The following is a 15,553-nucleotide window of genomic DNA, read 5'->3' on the forward strand; positions in this document are numbered from 1 at the left end:
TCCTGCTGACGAGGGGTGAAGCGCAATCTATGGGGTCCCTCAGCCCGACGTATACGCTGGTCCCCATTCGCTTCCTGTATCGTTTCAATGTTCCTACGGGGTGGAAAGATATCCGCCGCGTAGCCACGGCATAATTGTCTGCCAGACAATTACGTTCCTTTTAATCGAATCGCCAGGTACAGGTAGAACGAAGATTTTAATCGCCTCGACTTCTTACAAACCTGCACCGTCTACCATACGATGGCTCGAAGTGATAAATTACTCGACAGAGAGGGAGAGATGGTTGACTGTCAGTAAACAAAGACAAACGAGCGGGAGGGAAGAAAAATCGTAATCGCGATCCACGAACACCGTAGAACCACCCAAAGTATCGGTGTCAATGCGAGCCACGAGATAAAGGATGTAAAAAAATTCCACCCTCGCTGATTCCTTGCATATCCTATTTCCCCAATGTTTCCGTATCCCGCACAGTAGACGCGCGGCATATTTCAAAATGCCCTCCGCGAAATAAATCAGCCTAAAATCGCGTACACGCTACATTTAGATTCAAACGGTACACAATAGTATACGCGTATACCATCGACTGACAAAATCGATAAATAAGACTTTACGAATGGGATACACGGAGACCGTCTTCCTCGTCCTGTTCGAGCCGCGATGTAACGTACGGAGTCCACCCCTTTAGCCCCTGCCCTGACTCCCTCGTGATGTAACGGGTGCATAAATTATACAGGCTGAAATATGCTAATGCTAGGCTCGACCGACGCTGCTATATCGGGGGACATAATCTAATAAAAAAGCCGGCATGCTTTCGAAGGAAAGTCCGTGAAACGCTTTTCGTATTTGGCGCCATTTTGTAGCCAAGAGATAAGATCCGGTGTTTACCGTGCGAGCAGTGTTTTCTGTCTCGAGCTAATTGCGATCGTTCTAATTAATCGACTCGAATGGTATCGAGATTCGTGCCCCGTCGGTATTAACACGCGATCGGCCGCCGGTTTATTACGAACGCGTATGTTACTGGTTCGTTCGCAGTGAGCAAGAATGCGGTGCAATTATTTAATCTTCGGGACGCGCAACTATCGGGCAACCGGTTCCACGTAAAATATCGATATCGCGGTGTCCGTGGAGTAAGACATTCATGAATATTTAAGAGCGACCGCTTTAATATCCGACAAACTGTTTCTCAAGGTGTCACGACGAGAGTCGCCTTTCTTAAATGTAACGTAAATAATCTTTTTTCACAGGTATTACCATCCGCCGGTAAACGTAATTTTTCCTCCCGTTGCCGCTGTGTCGCGCTCTAAATAACAAAGCAATCTCACCGACCGAATGTCTCGCGCGGCCGCGAAAGCACGGCCGCCTGATTCATTATACATAGCACAATTATGTTCCATCCAAGATGTCTCGTCTTCCAGCCGAAGCGTTCCTAATCGCGATGCACCGACGAAACATAAGACGCGCTTACCTGATTGCGAGCGCAGATGGAAACGTTAATAATACAAATACAGTCGAACGTAATCTCGGGATCTGGTAAAACGCTCCTATTGTTTGCAGTTAATATCCTTGCTGGAAGAAGAAAGGGAATTTAATAACACGTGTACTTGTAAAGAGAAAAGAGTAATCAAAGTTTAAATGTAAGGTTAAGATACCTCGGTGAACTTTCGTAAAGATTTTCTGCACGAAATCGTATGAAATGTGTGCAACGGCATTTTGCACGTTAGCATTCCCGTTCAAACACGACACTGCACAACACGATACGTGGAAATACGTTCCACATTATTTCCACGAAATTTCAACCCCGCGTGAAACTATTTGTCACCCGATTCTGAATAGAAATCCTCGTCCGATTCGACTAACGGCGACTAACGGAAAGAGCGACCCGGCACTCTTAGCACCCTCTACTGGAAGTTCGAGAAAACCTATTTCACGAACTAATCGCTCCTGCTCTTCGAGAACGTCAAAGTTCGTCCGTTTTCTTCTTCGATTTTCTTCTTTTTTTTTCCAGTTCTTCGGTGTTTCTTTGGCGGACAACGGGTCATTAGTTCGAGATAACAAATTAAGGAAGCAATGATAGAACGAACATGGACAAGAGAAACGAATTCTACAGAGGTACGTCACATTCATTTTACTGGCAAACGACCGATATATCTAATCATTAGAAATCTGCATAATGGTCAGTTGGCGTGTCTCGTACGCGCACTCCACGTTCAATCTAACTCTGAAATAGCTACCTTCTCTGCGCGTTTAGAAACACTCGGTAGGTGGGTAAAAAATTTCCAACTTTAACGTACATCGACGCACCGTTGAATTGCAGCAATTCGCCATTAGCAAGCCCACAAAAACTGATCTGGAAATATTCATGCTTCAAGAGGGACGAGATGCCGTGGTAAATATTTTTTCAATTAAAAGTCGATTTAAGCCCCGGAGACGACTCTAAGATTCTCGAGTTTCTAAACGATCACTGGGAGAAGAACCGCTAGCGACATCTCTCGGCGCCTCTCCGAACACGCTTCAAGATTTCTATCGGTAATTTCGTTTTACAGAATACTTTAAAAAATTGATATTATTGCAACTATTCGACGGTGATAATTTAACGAGAAATTAAACTTCCTTCATTCCAGGTATTTCGCTTAATCGAAATTCGAGAGCATCAAAGTATTGGACACGAAAACTACCATTTGAGACACGACCAACCCGTTTCGTCAAAATCGCGAAATCTGATACGGCAATGGTCGCTTCGACACCTGTTTCTAATCACCAGACACCACCTTACACCGGGCCGCTCCTGTTTCCCATAAATTTCCGTAACTGCTCGTCGAGGCGTTACATATTCGATGGGGTCAAACAAATAGAGGACGAAACAGTAAGGCTGACCTGACACGTCCTGTTTTACATATAATGGGACCCCATAAGTTACAATGTACAGAGGCGGTAATACACCAGGCTGGCCTGTACAGGACCATGGCCCATGGCTTGTTGGCGCAATTGCACACAATGGTCAAACCGGTGGGCCAGCCGACTCGAAAACTTAAAAAATGAAAAAAGGAGAAAGAAGAAAGAGCATAGAGTGGGTTAGGGGCCCAGTGTCGAAACATTTGGATCCCACTTACCGAGTCGGCCACAATGCATTGATTAATGAAGGACATCAAGACCGACACGCGGTACCCGCTAAGAATTTAATATGGACCAACACCGTGTGATGCCGTCCGGATGTTTTACTAGCGTATTAAGCCTGTCTAACGATGCCCCGGGTGAGAGACGAACATATTTTCGTCTTTGATTTACGTCCCCTTGTCAGGCATGTCAGGTGGCGGATCCACCGAGAATGATTGCTAATAAAGAAGAAATAATGATCCTATTTCTTCCCCGAGGTTACCTTTCGGTAAAAAATGTACACGGTAAGTCGACCGATGTTGTTTCGGATAACTTAATGCTTCGTTTCTCGTACCCTCGTCGTTGCCGCGATGAATAAAAATAAAAGAACAGAGAATCTCGATCGAATTTTACTCATTGTATACCTTTCGAGAACGTATCGAAGGAATGGCTCTTTTCGGAACGTTCGACCTTAATTAAACGAAATTCTACACCCTGCTACTGCACCTGGGGCGGGGGAGGTTCGTCGACAGAAGGTTTCTCTTCATTTTTCTCCGTTCATAGATACCATAAATTCGCTCGCGGGCACAAACTTAGGAGCAATACCTCGCCAGACGTAAAACTTCACCGACGGAATCATTCCGGGGGAGTTAATAAAAAATTCGACGGTGCTTCGCGTCGGGTGAAAGTCGTTCAATCTCGGTCCACGGTTGAAACGTATCGCGGTAATGAACGCGAAACAGTTTCTTGCGCCAAGCACCTCCTCGAAATCGCGGCGCCGCAGTAAATTCTCTGCATCACGGAACAATGCTCCCGGCCCGTACGCCGCGAGTCTATATATTTTTTGATCCGGTCCTTCGCGAAACGTATCGCCGTACCGCGTCTAAGTTATTGCCGCGTGGATGAGCAAAAGGTATTGTTCGATTCGGATGCACGCGCGTATAGACGGCGATCGGGGGCCGGCAGGAATAAAGTCACATTGTCAAGGATGGAACAGGCGGGAGTAAGACACGCGGCCGTTCATCGTGCAACGGAACGATGGCGAACGACGATGGACCATTAGTCAACGGTTACCGTGGCTGGTGGAAAAGAGCTGAGTTTAAAAAGCTTGCCGTTGTGGCCCGGTAATAAAAACTCCTTGAAAATCTGACTGCCTTCCAACGCTGGACCTCGCTTCCCTGTTTTACTCTCGCTTTTCTGAAATACCTCTGATTAACTTGGTTCGCGTGCTCGCGGAAAATCGCTTGAAATAATTACGGAAAATTTAATTTGCTCGATTCGCTACGCGACTGGAAAAATTCGCTGGAAATTCGCAGGAATTCGGGCTGCTCGTTCGAGAGTCGCGTGTTCCGAAATCGAGAGTGGAACGGGAGAAGTATGATAGGGAATATTTATGAAGGTTTGCTTTACGTTTTCTTTCCTTTTAGTAGGCATTCGGAATAGAAAGTTCGAGATAGATAGATGGAAACGTATTAATTTTCAATGGGAGTCTGCGAGTGTTTGCGAGCGTTTGAGAGTGGACGTAAGAATAGAGAATAACGTCGAACGCTATACGTTACGAATTAGGGTGCATCTGTCAGAGGATACATACGCACGCATACCCGGCTGAACATTTTGATCACGTAGTAATAACGCGTGTACGCGTACGCGTGAAATTTCATTTGCTAAGTATTCGTCGGCGGGAAGCGCGGGATCACGTACGGTAATCGGTCACATCTACCAATCATCATTATCTATGCAAATGTGTGAAATATATGACAATTAATTTTATTGATCGCTGGACGGGAATGTGCGTCGGGTGCTTTGCACATTCCATCGATTTATTCCCCTCTTTTTCCCCGAAATTTATCCGACCAACGACGAACAAATTACGACAAAGATCCGACAATTTTTTACAATTTACCGTTCCGACCTGTAAAAACTGATTACGCCATAAACCGCGTACCTGCGTTAAAAAGTCCCATGATTCGCCTAATGTATCGCTAAACTCGTGTTAACCAGACGGTCGTCAAATTTTTTCCTCCCAAGCCTATTATCCGAAATGGCCGTCGCCTGCAGCCCGAGCAGCCTGAAAAATGGCCGCCCTCTGCCACTCATGGGACCCGAGATTCAAAACGACGTGGAAACAAGTAAAAGTGTAAGTACCCCTCTTTCCTCCGAAAATATTCCCCCTCCTACAGGCTCGCGTTGGTCCCGCGCGGATGCAAGAGGACACGGATTTTTCCAAGCATAAAAACTGCAAACGAGATTTCTCGAAAGCGTGGAAAAATATTAAAACCATTACGAGGGACGTTCATTCGATTCGAACAGGATTAAGCGACGTTACGGATTATCCGATTGTTGCTCGGCCGGCTGGGGAAATGTATGGTCCCTATATTCGCGAGTTATTTCGAACGATATACATTTTATTAAAATCGATTCGTTAACAAGGCGCGCTGGGCTCGACCGTACGATAAATTACAGCGTAATATCGGAATACACGACGAAACAATGAGAAAGGATCACGTTGCAATAACACCGCGTTTGAATAAGTTCCCAGATACGTACGCGGTCGCGATGTAAATTCACGCAAGACTTACGCCAACCAGAAAAATAGAGGAACACGGCACGCGTGTGTGCGTGTGCGAGGAGAGAAAGAGAGAGAGAGAAGCAGAAAGTGTTGGCGAGGAAGAGAGAAAGAGAGAGTATGTGGAAAAGGTATGTGAAAGCATCGTACTCCACCGGCGAGCTTTTGTCGGCGGTTCTACGCGCAGTACGAAACGAAAGAATAAAATTCGCACTGTCCCGAATGGTATTGTCCGCGAGAGCACTGTAATCGATCGTCGCTCGATGAATGCCAGGAATAGGTGGCGAGAGGCGAGATCGAAGGGTGGAGGAGATAGGGTGCTGCGTGCACGGACAGATACGCAGAGCCGATTTTTATTACCAGCCACCGCTTCCACGAGCTTTGTAATTCAGACGATCTATATGAAATCTCCCGGCCACCTTTATCCTCCGCATAAAGGAGAAGCCCCGGTATCGAGAAAGTCCATCTTTTAACACGTTTTTTCACCGGCTGAACGTCGAAACGAAACGTTGATGAACGACAGAAGAAACGTTTGCGTCTTATCGACGCGATATTTCGAAGGAGAGAAATTCCATGGTTTCCGGGAAAGGCTGCTGCTCTGCAGCGACGTCGCGAGGATGTCACACGCGAGGACGCGTAAATACTCGTTTTACGATTCCACCTTGGACCCCACCCGGTTCTCGCTACTGTCCCACCGGTTCCCGCGAGCTAGGGGGGAGAAAAGCAATTTTTAGGTTAAAAGTGGGACGCAAAGTAGCGCGAAAAGTTAGATTATTAAAGTCTCCGAATGGCCGGAGGAGGCGTATTATCCGCGCTTTGGTTTACTTCAGATTAAGAAAGTTCAGCCGGCTCGCTTTCGCGTCAAAACCGGGCGAATCATAATAACGATCCGCAAATTCCACGTGTACTCGAGAGATAAAAAAAAAGGAGGAAGAAGGAGAAGAAGGAGAGGAAGAAAGGAATAAAAAGAAGGCAGAGGGAAGGGAAATAAATAGGGAAACGAGGAGAAGAGGGATAGAAAGGGGGTGCAGAGCTCGTACATCGGAATTACATCGCGAAAAGTTTTTCCGCGACAGGCGAATTAATAGTGTTTACAAACACTCGGTGTAGGATGATCGCGAGCTTATATCGGCCGATGGAAGCTACTTGTTCCTCCGCGTACGTGTGTACACCCCTCTATCGTTATATTTATGCCAGCTCGAAACGTTGCTTTCCCACGCGAGGAGAATTACTCGCGTATCTCACGCACGCGCTTTTACACCGCTCGACGTTGATCGACGAAATAATATCAGATCGTAGCCGGATAAAAATGTCCTGCCTTCGCGGGACGTATGTAGGTACGTTTGTTCTCTCGCGTAATGGAATTATCGTTCCGCGGGTACCGCGGCACGCGATACTTCGATTACGCCAAATGCTCCCTTTCGCGGCTGCTCGCAAACCCTCGCTCTATGCCACCCCTTTCCACCACCGCACCTTCGTCTTTCACCCCGCTCTTCACCCCTCTATCCTTCGCGTTCGCGGTTGTTCGATGCATATAATTCGTACTTAGACGAATACGTACCTGGGAACTTACCACGGCCAATTACGATAGACGTTTAAGAGGGATTACAAGCGGGAACAAGAAAAAGATTAGAGGTGGAGAGTTCGCGGCCCGATTTACATCTCGAAAATCTCGCGTCGCGATCTTCGCTCGAAGATCGATCACTTCGAAAGGTAAATCGACGTCGATACGCGCGCAAAGGAAGAGGAATGGTAGCAAGCTCGTGAATAGAACGTCGCCAAAGAACTTGAATGACTATTCGGGGCACCGAGCAGGAATTTCGTTGGGAAACTTCTTTCCATCCGAGACGATGTACAAGCGCGTGCAAATAGCAGCGAGTCCGAATGCACGAGACACGAGTATCGTCTGGAATGACGCTTTCTTCGACTTACCTGCTACCGGAGGAGGACATTTATAGATCCCGACGTTAAGACCCGTCGCCGTGACGATTCTCTGCTCGTGGCGTACGAAGGCGAATATCGATGCATTTACCTGGAAAAAGAATATAATATCGTTATACATTTGAACGTTACTATGAGGATAATTCGCGGTTATTGTACAGAGCCGCGAATTAACCAGCTACTGTTTAAACGAACGTTCGATCATCCTAATTAGACATTTGATCTCGTTCTATTATGTTATAGGGGCTGTATCGTATTGCAAGGATGAAATAGAACAAAATGTCATAATTAAATCACTCTGAATTCGATATGAATCCGTATTATTGTGTATCGCTATTACACGGATATTCGCGTCGATGCTATTGTACAACTTCGTACTTTGATTGATCGGAATGTTTTGTAGTTCTCTATACAGCTACCAATCAATTATTTCTCGCAAATTTAAGTACAAATTTGATTTCGATGCAGTGATTTTACTCTACAGTTGTATTAAATATCCCCGTACATCGCGTAATGGAACATATCGATGAAATCGCAATCATTAAACGCGAGGATAGATCCGAAGCGTTAACATTCTTACTGACAGGGCGAAACGTCACGAGTTTATCTTCGTTTATCTTCGCGATAATAAAGAGCGATCAACCTTGAGGTGCAAAAGCTTACGAATATCGCGCGAGAGAGGAACAGGTCTTTTACCTGGACGCAATTTGTCGTGAAAACCTTGACGCGCAATCCGAAAGCAAAACACAAAACGTGGAGGGCAACGTCCAACAAACGGGCGCACGTACGCGTGGCCTTTTTGTACCGGAACCGGGGACCAATGTACGTAGCCTGCTCGTTTGCTCCGTGAAAATATTTCACATATTTTTGTTAGGAATTAATCCAACCCGTAATACTCGTTGGCCAGCGTGTACACCGCTGAAAATTCTCTTGACAAACAACCCTCTCGGCTGCATTCATAGTCGGGGCTCGCTAAAGGGCGCGACGCTTTTGTGTTTGTACGCTTCTCACGCGTGTATACATGGGCCATGCGACCCGCGTATAGGAACAGTGAAAACGCGGGGAGATCCCGACGAAATGGTCAGCAGTACCCTCTGCCTCTTCCACCGCCACCTCTTCCTCCTCCTCCCCCTTCTGCTCCTCCACGGTAACACCCGTTTACAGTCCCTTGCACGCTCACGCGCCTCTATTCGTAGCGCATGGAATTCCTCAAGTTTGCCCAGGGACAGAAATTAGTTGGAGCGACGTAATTGCTCGAATGTATGCGTTCGGCCGTTAACGTTATGGCACCTCTCATTACGGTCCTAACAGCAGCTGACACAGGCAGCAGACGGGTTCATCCCGCGTGTACGGTTTATGTATTGCGGAGACAAAAATTTAAGCGTTGTCCTGGGAAATCCTCGAAAAATTCAACGATAAATTCACGTCCCTTCATGGCGACCCTTTTTTACACGAACGTTATACTTACCGAACATAAGAGAAAGGCAGATGTCGTTAAAAGGGACTTGGTAATTTTATTGCTTCCTGTTTAGGATAAAAACAAACAAAAACATTGTCGATAATATGTCAGTTAACAATGGTCCCAATTTCGTTAACGATCATTATTCGAGACTGACGCGGCAAGTGAACACAGGCACATTATTGTCATTCCATTGGGTCATCCCGTTAGTCATGATTAAGCAAATTTCATACCCGAGCTATTAATATTAGAGTGGTTGACCGCGCGATGTCCACAAAATTCCCCTGGCTAGTATAGAATGCATATACTGACCCGACAACTACAGCCCACTAGCAAACTTCCTGAAGTTGATTAAACCGGAAAAGGCTTCAGCTGCTGCGCCGGAGTTGAGACGACTTTGTTTCAAGCACGATTGTTATTAAATCCTAGATAGGATAATATTCTCAAATAATTGAAACTATACATTGAAAATATAAAAATTTCAAATAATAAAATGATTTTACCTAAATGCTTAGATATCTGATTTCCGTAAGTATGAATATTCGGACGATATGGTAAGACAACAAATAACAGCATGATATCAACTTGACACTTGATTCGACTAAAATTTGAATCTGCACGTAGTTACATAACTACATAGAAAACTTCTCAGACCTTTTTTGTCTATACATATATATAATTCTATATATCTTTCAAAAACCTAACATTTTATCCTTACTTTCAGAAAGTTTTCTTTTATATTATTAAAATATTTAACATTGTAATTTAATACCGGTATACATTATTATACGTACATTGTTTATGACATTAGTACGATCTCTAAAAATTGAAAATCTGCGGCTTGTAAACTGCCTTTAGATATGTTGGAAAACTAGGTCTCTAAAACATCGACTGTGTCTAAGATACTAGAAAATACGAACACGAGTTCTTTGCATACATCTGCCAGAAAGTTCATGATTTGTTTAAAGTAATGGCATTTGCAACAAAAAATGTACGATATTTATACAAAATATACAATGCAAATACAACAACTGTATATTCAGCACTTCGTCTACCAATTGCTCGAATATCAGTTGTTCAGAAAATGCAAAGACAATTTTATAACACAGAAAGTAAGTGATTACAAAAAATATAACCTCTTAAAGCCGAGCACGCACTAGCCGCATGTTGTTCATTGTACAATTCTTCAAATAATACATAATGAAAAATCTTTTATTGATTTTTCACGTAAACAATATATCGTTACATAAATAACAAATACAAATGCTTTCAGTTTTTATATAACATATAACAACATGAATAAATATTTTGTAATATATGCTTTTGCAGCACATAGACCAAAAATAACAGGTAGTTTAACAAATATTCAATCATCTGGAGGAACTGTACAATCTCTAACACAAGATAGACTGGATAATAAAAAGTCGACTGAAGAAGCAAATGAAGAAGCAGAGGAAAAGGAAAGACGAGAACAGTCACAAAGGATGCTTAAATATAGTTTTACATTTTTGGGAGTATGCACAACTCTTGGACTGTCTTGTATAGTATATAACTTAACAAAAACTAAATACGACGAACATGGAAATGTGATTGAAGATGAATTCGCTAATTTACCATTTTATGAAAGATTATATAAAATGTTCAGACGGGAATATAACTATTACACTAAGGTATCAAAAGCATAGAGTATAATTAACAGGTACATTTTTATATATTTTACTCTTAATTTGATCATATGCTTTTTAGCTGTTACAAGAACCCAGCAGAGATAAACTACTTCCAGATCCACTCAAATTACCTTATATTCAACCTCCATATACTTTGGTACTGGAATTGACAGATGTACTGATACATCCAGATTGGACAGTAAGTAGTATGTTTTTCTTTTTTTTCCTTTTTTAAATCTATGTAGCATGCTTCTCATAAATATTTATTTTTGCTAATTGTTTTTTAGTATGAAACTGGTTGGAGGTTTAAAAAAAGACCTGGAGTAGACCAATTTCTAGAGGCCATAGCACCACCACAATTTGAAATTGTAGTATATACAGCAGAACAAGGAATGGTACGAAATACTAATTAGCCAAATTATTGACTAATTTTATTTATCATTTCAATTAATAATTTATTCGATAAATTCCTCAGACTGTTTTTCCTATCTTGGATAGCTTGGATCCTAATGGATATATCATGTACAGACTAGTAAGAGATACAACACGTTTTGTAGATGGTCACCATGTTAAGGATTTAAGTGCTCTTAATCGTGATCTTAGTAAAGTAAGTAGTAAATTTATCTATTATATAAATTAACATCTTCCTAATATATTTTATTATATCATTAGGTTATAGTAGTTGACTGGAATCCAGTGAGTACAAAATTTCATCCTGAAAACACTTTACGACTACCCCAATGGACTGGTAATGACGATGATACAACGCTATATGATTTAGCTGCATTCCTTAAAAGTGCGTTTCTTTTCATTATTTTAGGCAAATTATGTATACATGAACTTACTAATTTTGTTCGACATTGTTTTTACTAGCTATATTAACGACAAATGTGGAAGATGTACGAGAAGTTCTCAATTATTACAGACAGTTTGATAATCCATTACAAGCTTTCAGAGAAAATCAACGAAAATTCTTGGTAAGTATTATGCTAATATATATTTTTATAGTACATCCAATATTTATTATCTGTAAAATTTGTTTAGATGCAAATGGAGGAGGAGGAAAAAAGTAGTAATATTGTTACATCAAAATGGAAGCCATTTTTTTACTGGAATCGCTAAATCATTAGAAAATGTAATGTTGTAAAATATACAAAAATTTGTAAATTACCATTAACATGTTCGTTCATTTCTTCGATGCATATTATGTAATTATTGTATAATTTTTACTATAAGTAAATAAACAAGTAATTCATATATCAAGATATTTCGTTTGATTATTTCATTAAAAAAAAAAAAATAGATTTAATCTCTATTTTAATTATAGAATTAAATAGTTTAACATATTTTACATTTTTTGTCTTTTTCGTACATTTTCCTTTTTTCTAGAACGTACAATTTTCACTTTTGGTAAAAGATCTTGTAATGCATTACTATCATCTAAATAATTCATATCTAGTTCTTGTGATACACTTATTAGTTCCTGCGTATTAATTGGTGTTGATACATTATCTATTTCTTCTTGTGATGAAATTGGTACTTTTGCATCTGCAGATTCTAACCAACTTAAAACTTTTTGATGAGGCGCTGCTATTAAAGGTAATGGAACCTCTTCGCATATTTCCCATACAGCTAAAAGTTCTGGTGCTAATATATCCATGTATGTATTTAACTTTTCAAGAGGCTGCTTCCAACTCGGTTCGAAACAATCGTCCGAGTTACATTCATTGTACTTTAAACGTAATTTTTTATTTGTAAAATCTATTAAAATAATATATTTATTTATTCGTATACAATATTAGTTGTGTACAATTACAACTGAATTTACAGTTTTCAATAAAAATAAGCTAATATTTAATTCACTCACTTTTAAAAGGATGTTGCATATTTAATTTGCTAGATATTGTAAGAGGTACTACAGTATCTGTTTGTATTGATATAGCTTTTTCCCAAGCATTCAATATACAATACGACCTACAATTAATAGGTGAGTACTTATCTAATGCAGTATCATGTGTTATGCATTGATAATATATGTCACCTGAGAAATACATTATAAGATTTTTAATAACAAAATACAATAAAAAACAAAAGATATAATATAAAAGACAGAATAATACACATACCAATAGAATTTTGAAGAAATAAATATATATTCTGCATACTGTCCTTAATAAGAAAAGAACCAGTATTAGACAATTCAAACCTATCTCTCAAATATGGATTTAAACACATTCCTTGCATTTGAGATTGGTCCAATGTTTCTTTCATGTGAGGAGGAATATATGGAAAATTATATGAGTGTGAAATTTCACTAGTTGTCCAAGTATTTACAATAACTGTAGTTTCACCAGCAATTTGACTGGATAAAACAACAAATTCTTTATCATCTCTAAAAATAATTAGATGATTATTTACACATTTAAGAATATTTATGAACATACAATTGAATTTTTATTTTCCTTTCTATTGCATTTTCCTTACCTATCTATTGTATGACCCATAAGTGGTGGACTCTTAAGTTGATGAGTCCATTTTTGTTGTACACACTGTTGTGGAGAACGATTATCACACATCAAAATGCTATGATAAGTTCCTATATATCTACAAAAATTATTTCTACTAGCGATATCTAATGAAAGATATTCACATTTTTCTAAATATAATTTTGGGCACATTGTCAATACTGGTCGATTAAATGGAATCTGTAACATGAAATGTATTTATCATTAATTTATTCTAAATAATCTTACAAACAAGAATATTGTCAAAATATTTAGCAGTTGATAATATTTTTGTTCTTACCCGAATATCAAGGTAATGAAGACAACATCTGTCTGTAAATAACAGAATGTTGGGATCTATAGATTGAAATGTTATACTGCTCCATGGATCATCTAGTACAGTAGTTTGCATTACAGTATTATAATTTATTGGTTTCCTACAAAATTCAACATAAAAACAAATTTTCAATTCATACAAAAATGTGCACATTTAAATTAATTATATTTACATTTTAGTTAAATCCCATAATGTTACACATCTTTCAACATTTACTAAGCAATACTGATTTACATTAATAGGATTTAAATCTGCACTAATATAAGGAATTTTTGATGTTTGCGTATGTATTTCAGTTAGATTACATTTACTGTTATGAACAGATAATACATAAAAATTGCAATGCTGTTTATACCTGCCTAAAACCATACCTAAAATATTAAATTAAATATTATCAATTTTATGATAAAAACTTCAAATTAACAACGCTATTGCAATTTTTTTCAATATCATTTGAAGAATACAGATATCTATACTTACATGTATCAACACTGATATTATGTTTTAATTCATATAAAGAACCACTGAGTTCACATTTAGCTGCCTTTCGCAATTGTAATTTCCAGAAAAATTCTTCTACATTATCAAGAGGTGTACTGACTAAAAATACATTATAACAAAATTTGTTATAAACATTGTTAAACTATGAAACAAATTATTTTGTAATAGTAATACCTAATTCTCCCATAAATGGGAAAAGTAAAATATCTTTATTATGTAATTGTACATAATCTATAGATCCACCAGTATAGTACCAATTATAGACCTAAAAAAAATTTACATAAATTTGAATTTCTGCTAAAAATATGTAGTATTTTTATCAATAGTACCCTTAATTTTTATATAAATTATAACTTAGTCTACCCCTTCGAAATAAGGATCTGGATCTTTATCAATAATTTGTGCTAAGTTTGCTATATATTTAGGCACTTTAGCAATAAATGCATGTTTTGTACGATTCCACTTTATATCCTTCTTATGTATTAGTTCTAACTCTATAAAAATATTGTTACCATAAATATAAGTTTTTGTTTATAAAATATAAAAGATCTGTGATTACATTACCTTTCTTGTGTTTCAAATAATAATGCTTCATTCTATCTATATCACTGTTCATATGACTTTTAAGGGTGACCAATTCTAATGCAGGATCTCCTTCATTCAATACTTTATATAATATATAAAAATATACAATTATATTCATTTTATAAACTGCTATTTAATGAATTCAATTTACTTACCATTTCTAGGTAATTTAGCAGGTGGTAATAAAGGTTTTGGTAAATCACAATGATAAGGATATTCCTGATATTGTTCTACTACATTTTCCAAATCAAAATCATCCACAGAAAAATTGCTATGTAAATTATATCCAGGTACTAAATAATGAGGATGATGTTTCAAAAATGCCAATTTTAATTTATTTTTTAAATTTGCTTCAGCACGTTTGTATGATTTTGAAGTTAATATATTTTGCTCTTCCATTTTAATTACTTTCTAAACCTATAATTAACACTTATTATTATAAAAGCTAATACTTTGTTTATTTATTTATTAACCTATGAAAGCAATTATTTTACTTCATAATATGTATAGATAACACAAACTTTAGTTTTTATTAACATTTTATTACATATTTTTAATATTAATCATAATAACAATCAATCTTAATAAAATTTTTTTCAAAATGTGATGTGACAGCTACATACACGTGCTTCTGGCATGGTACACAAAAGTATGCTGAACTACTTAGATGGAATACATGCTTACAGAAAAATGCATAGCAACGTGCTCTGTATTTTATAAGGAAATTATAATCACCAATATTTTTTAAATATAATTTTTCAACATAATATTTTAATTAAAGCATGTGTTAGAAAATAAATAATTTTATTATGGAAAAATATATTATAATAAAAATAAAAAGAATATATATTTATATAATATGATTGTTGGTATTTCTAATAGTTTTGTTGAATACAAAAT

At 38.5% G+C, this 15,553-nt stretch overlaps 2 protein-coding genes and 2 long non-coding RNA genes across 5 annotated transcripts in view; 2 read left to right on the forward strand and 2 right to left on the reverse strand.

Moving 5' to 3' along the window:
- The window catches only part of LOC108553254 (uncharacterized), a 62,266-nt gene extending 60,396 nt beyond the window's left edge, over positions 1–1,870 (reverse strand). For both annotated transcript variants that reach the window (XR_001890617.1, XR_001890618.1), the window contains exons 1-2: positions 1,650–1,870; positions 1,466–1,566 (exon numbers count right to left, since the gene is read on the reverse strand). This is a non-coding gene — a long non-coding RNA (uncharacterized LOC108553254). The remainder of the gene's footprint in view (positions 1–1,465; positions 1,567–1,649) is intronic.
- On the forward strand, positions 1,864–3,315 carry LOC108553255 (uncharacterized). The gene is made up of 3 exons (XR_001890619.1): positions 1,864–2,109; positions 2,315–2,526; positions 2,622–3,315. It is a non-coding gene; the product is annotated as an uncharacterized LOC108553255 (long non-coding RNA).
- Positions 3,316–9,986: 6,671 nt separating this feature from the next.
- Positions 9,987–11,862, forward strand: LOC108553253 (mitochondrial import inner membrane translocase subunit TIM50-C). The gene is made up of 8 exons (XM_017908079.1): positions 9,987–10,171; positions 10,389–10,729; positions 10,806–10,925; positions 11,014–11,121; positions 11,202–11,333; positions 11,399–11,522; positions 11,600–11,703; positions 11,771–11,862. Exons 1-8 carry the CDS (start codon positions 10,030–10,032, stop codon positions 11,846–11,848), a joined length of 1,149 nt encoding a protein of 382 aa, XP_017763568.1. The 5' UTR covers positions 9,987–10,029; the 3' UTR covers positions 11,849–11,862.
- Positions 11,863–12,074: 212 nt separating this feature from the next.
- On the reverse strand, positions 12,075–15,052 carry TAF1C-like (TATA box-binding protein-associated factor RNA polymerase I subunit C-like). Its single transcript, XM_017908081.1, has 11 exons — positions 14,809–15,052; positions 14,633–14,734; positions 14,432–14,562; positions 14,243–14,333; positions 14,048–14,167; positions 13,740–13,938; positions 13,532–13,667; positions 13,211–13,431; positions 12,853–13,118; positions 12,594–12,767; positions 12,075–12,487 (listed from the first exon to the last, which is right to left on the reverse strand). Exons 1-11 carry the CDS (start codon positions 15,050–15,052, stop codon positions 12,075–12,077), a joined length of 2,097 nt encoding a protein of 698 aa, XP_017763570.1.
- Between the last annotated feature and the right edge of the window lie 501 nt (positions 15,053–15,553).

This window comes from Eufriesea mexicana, unplaced genomic scaffold (assembly GCF_001483705.2).
Source record: "Eufriesea mexicana isolate 0111107269 unplaced genomic scaffold, ASM148370v2 scaffold9634, whole genome shotgun sequence".
NCBI classification, from domain to species: Eukaryota; Metazoa; Arthropoda; class Insecta; order Hymenoptera; family Apidae; genus Eufriesea; species Eufriesea mexicana.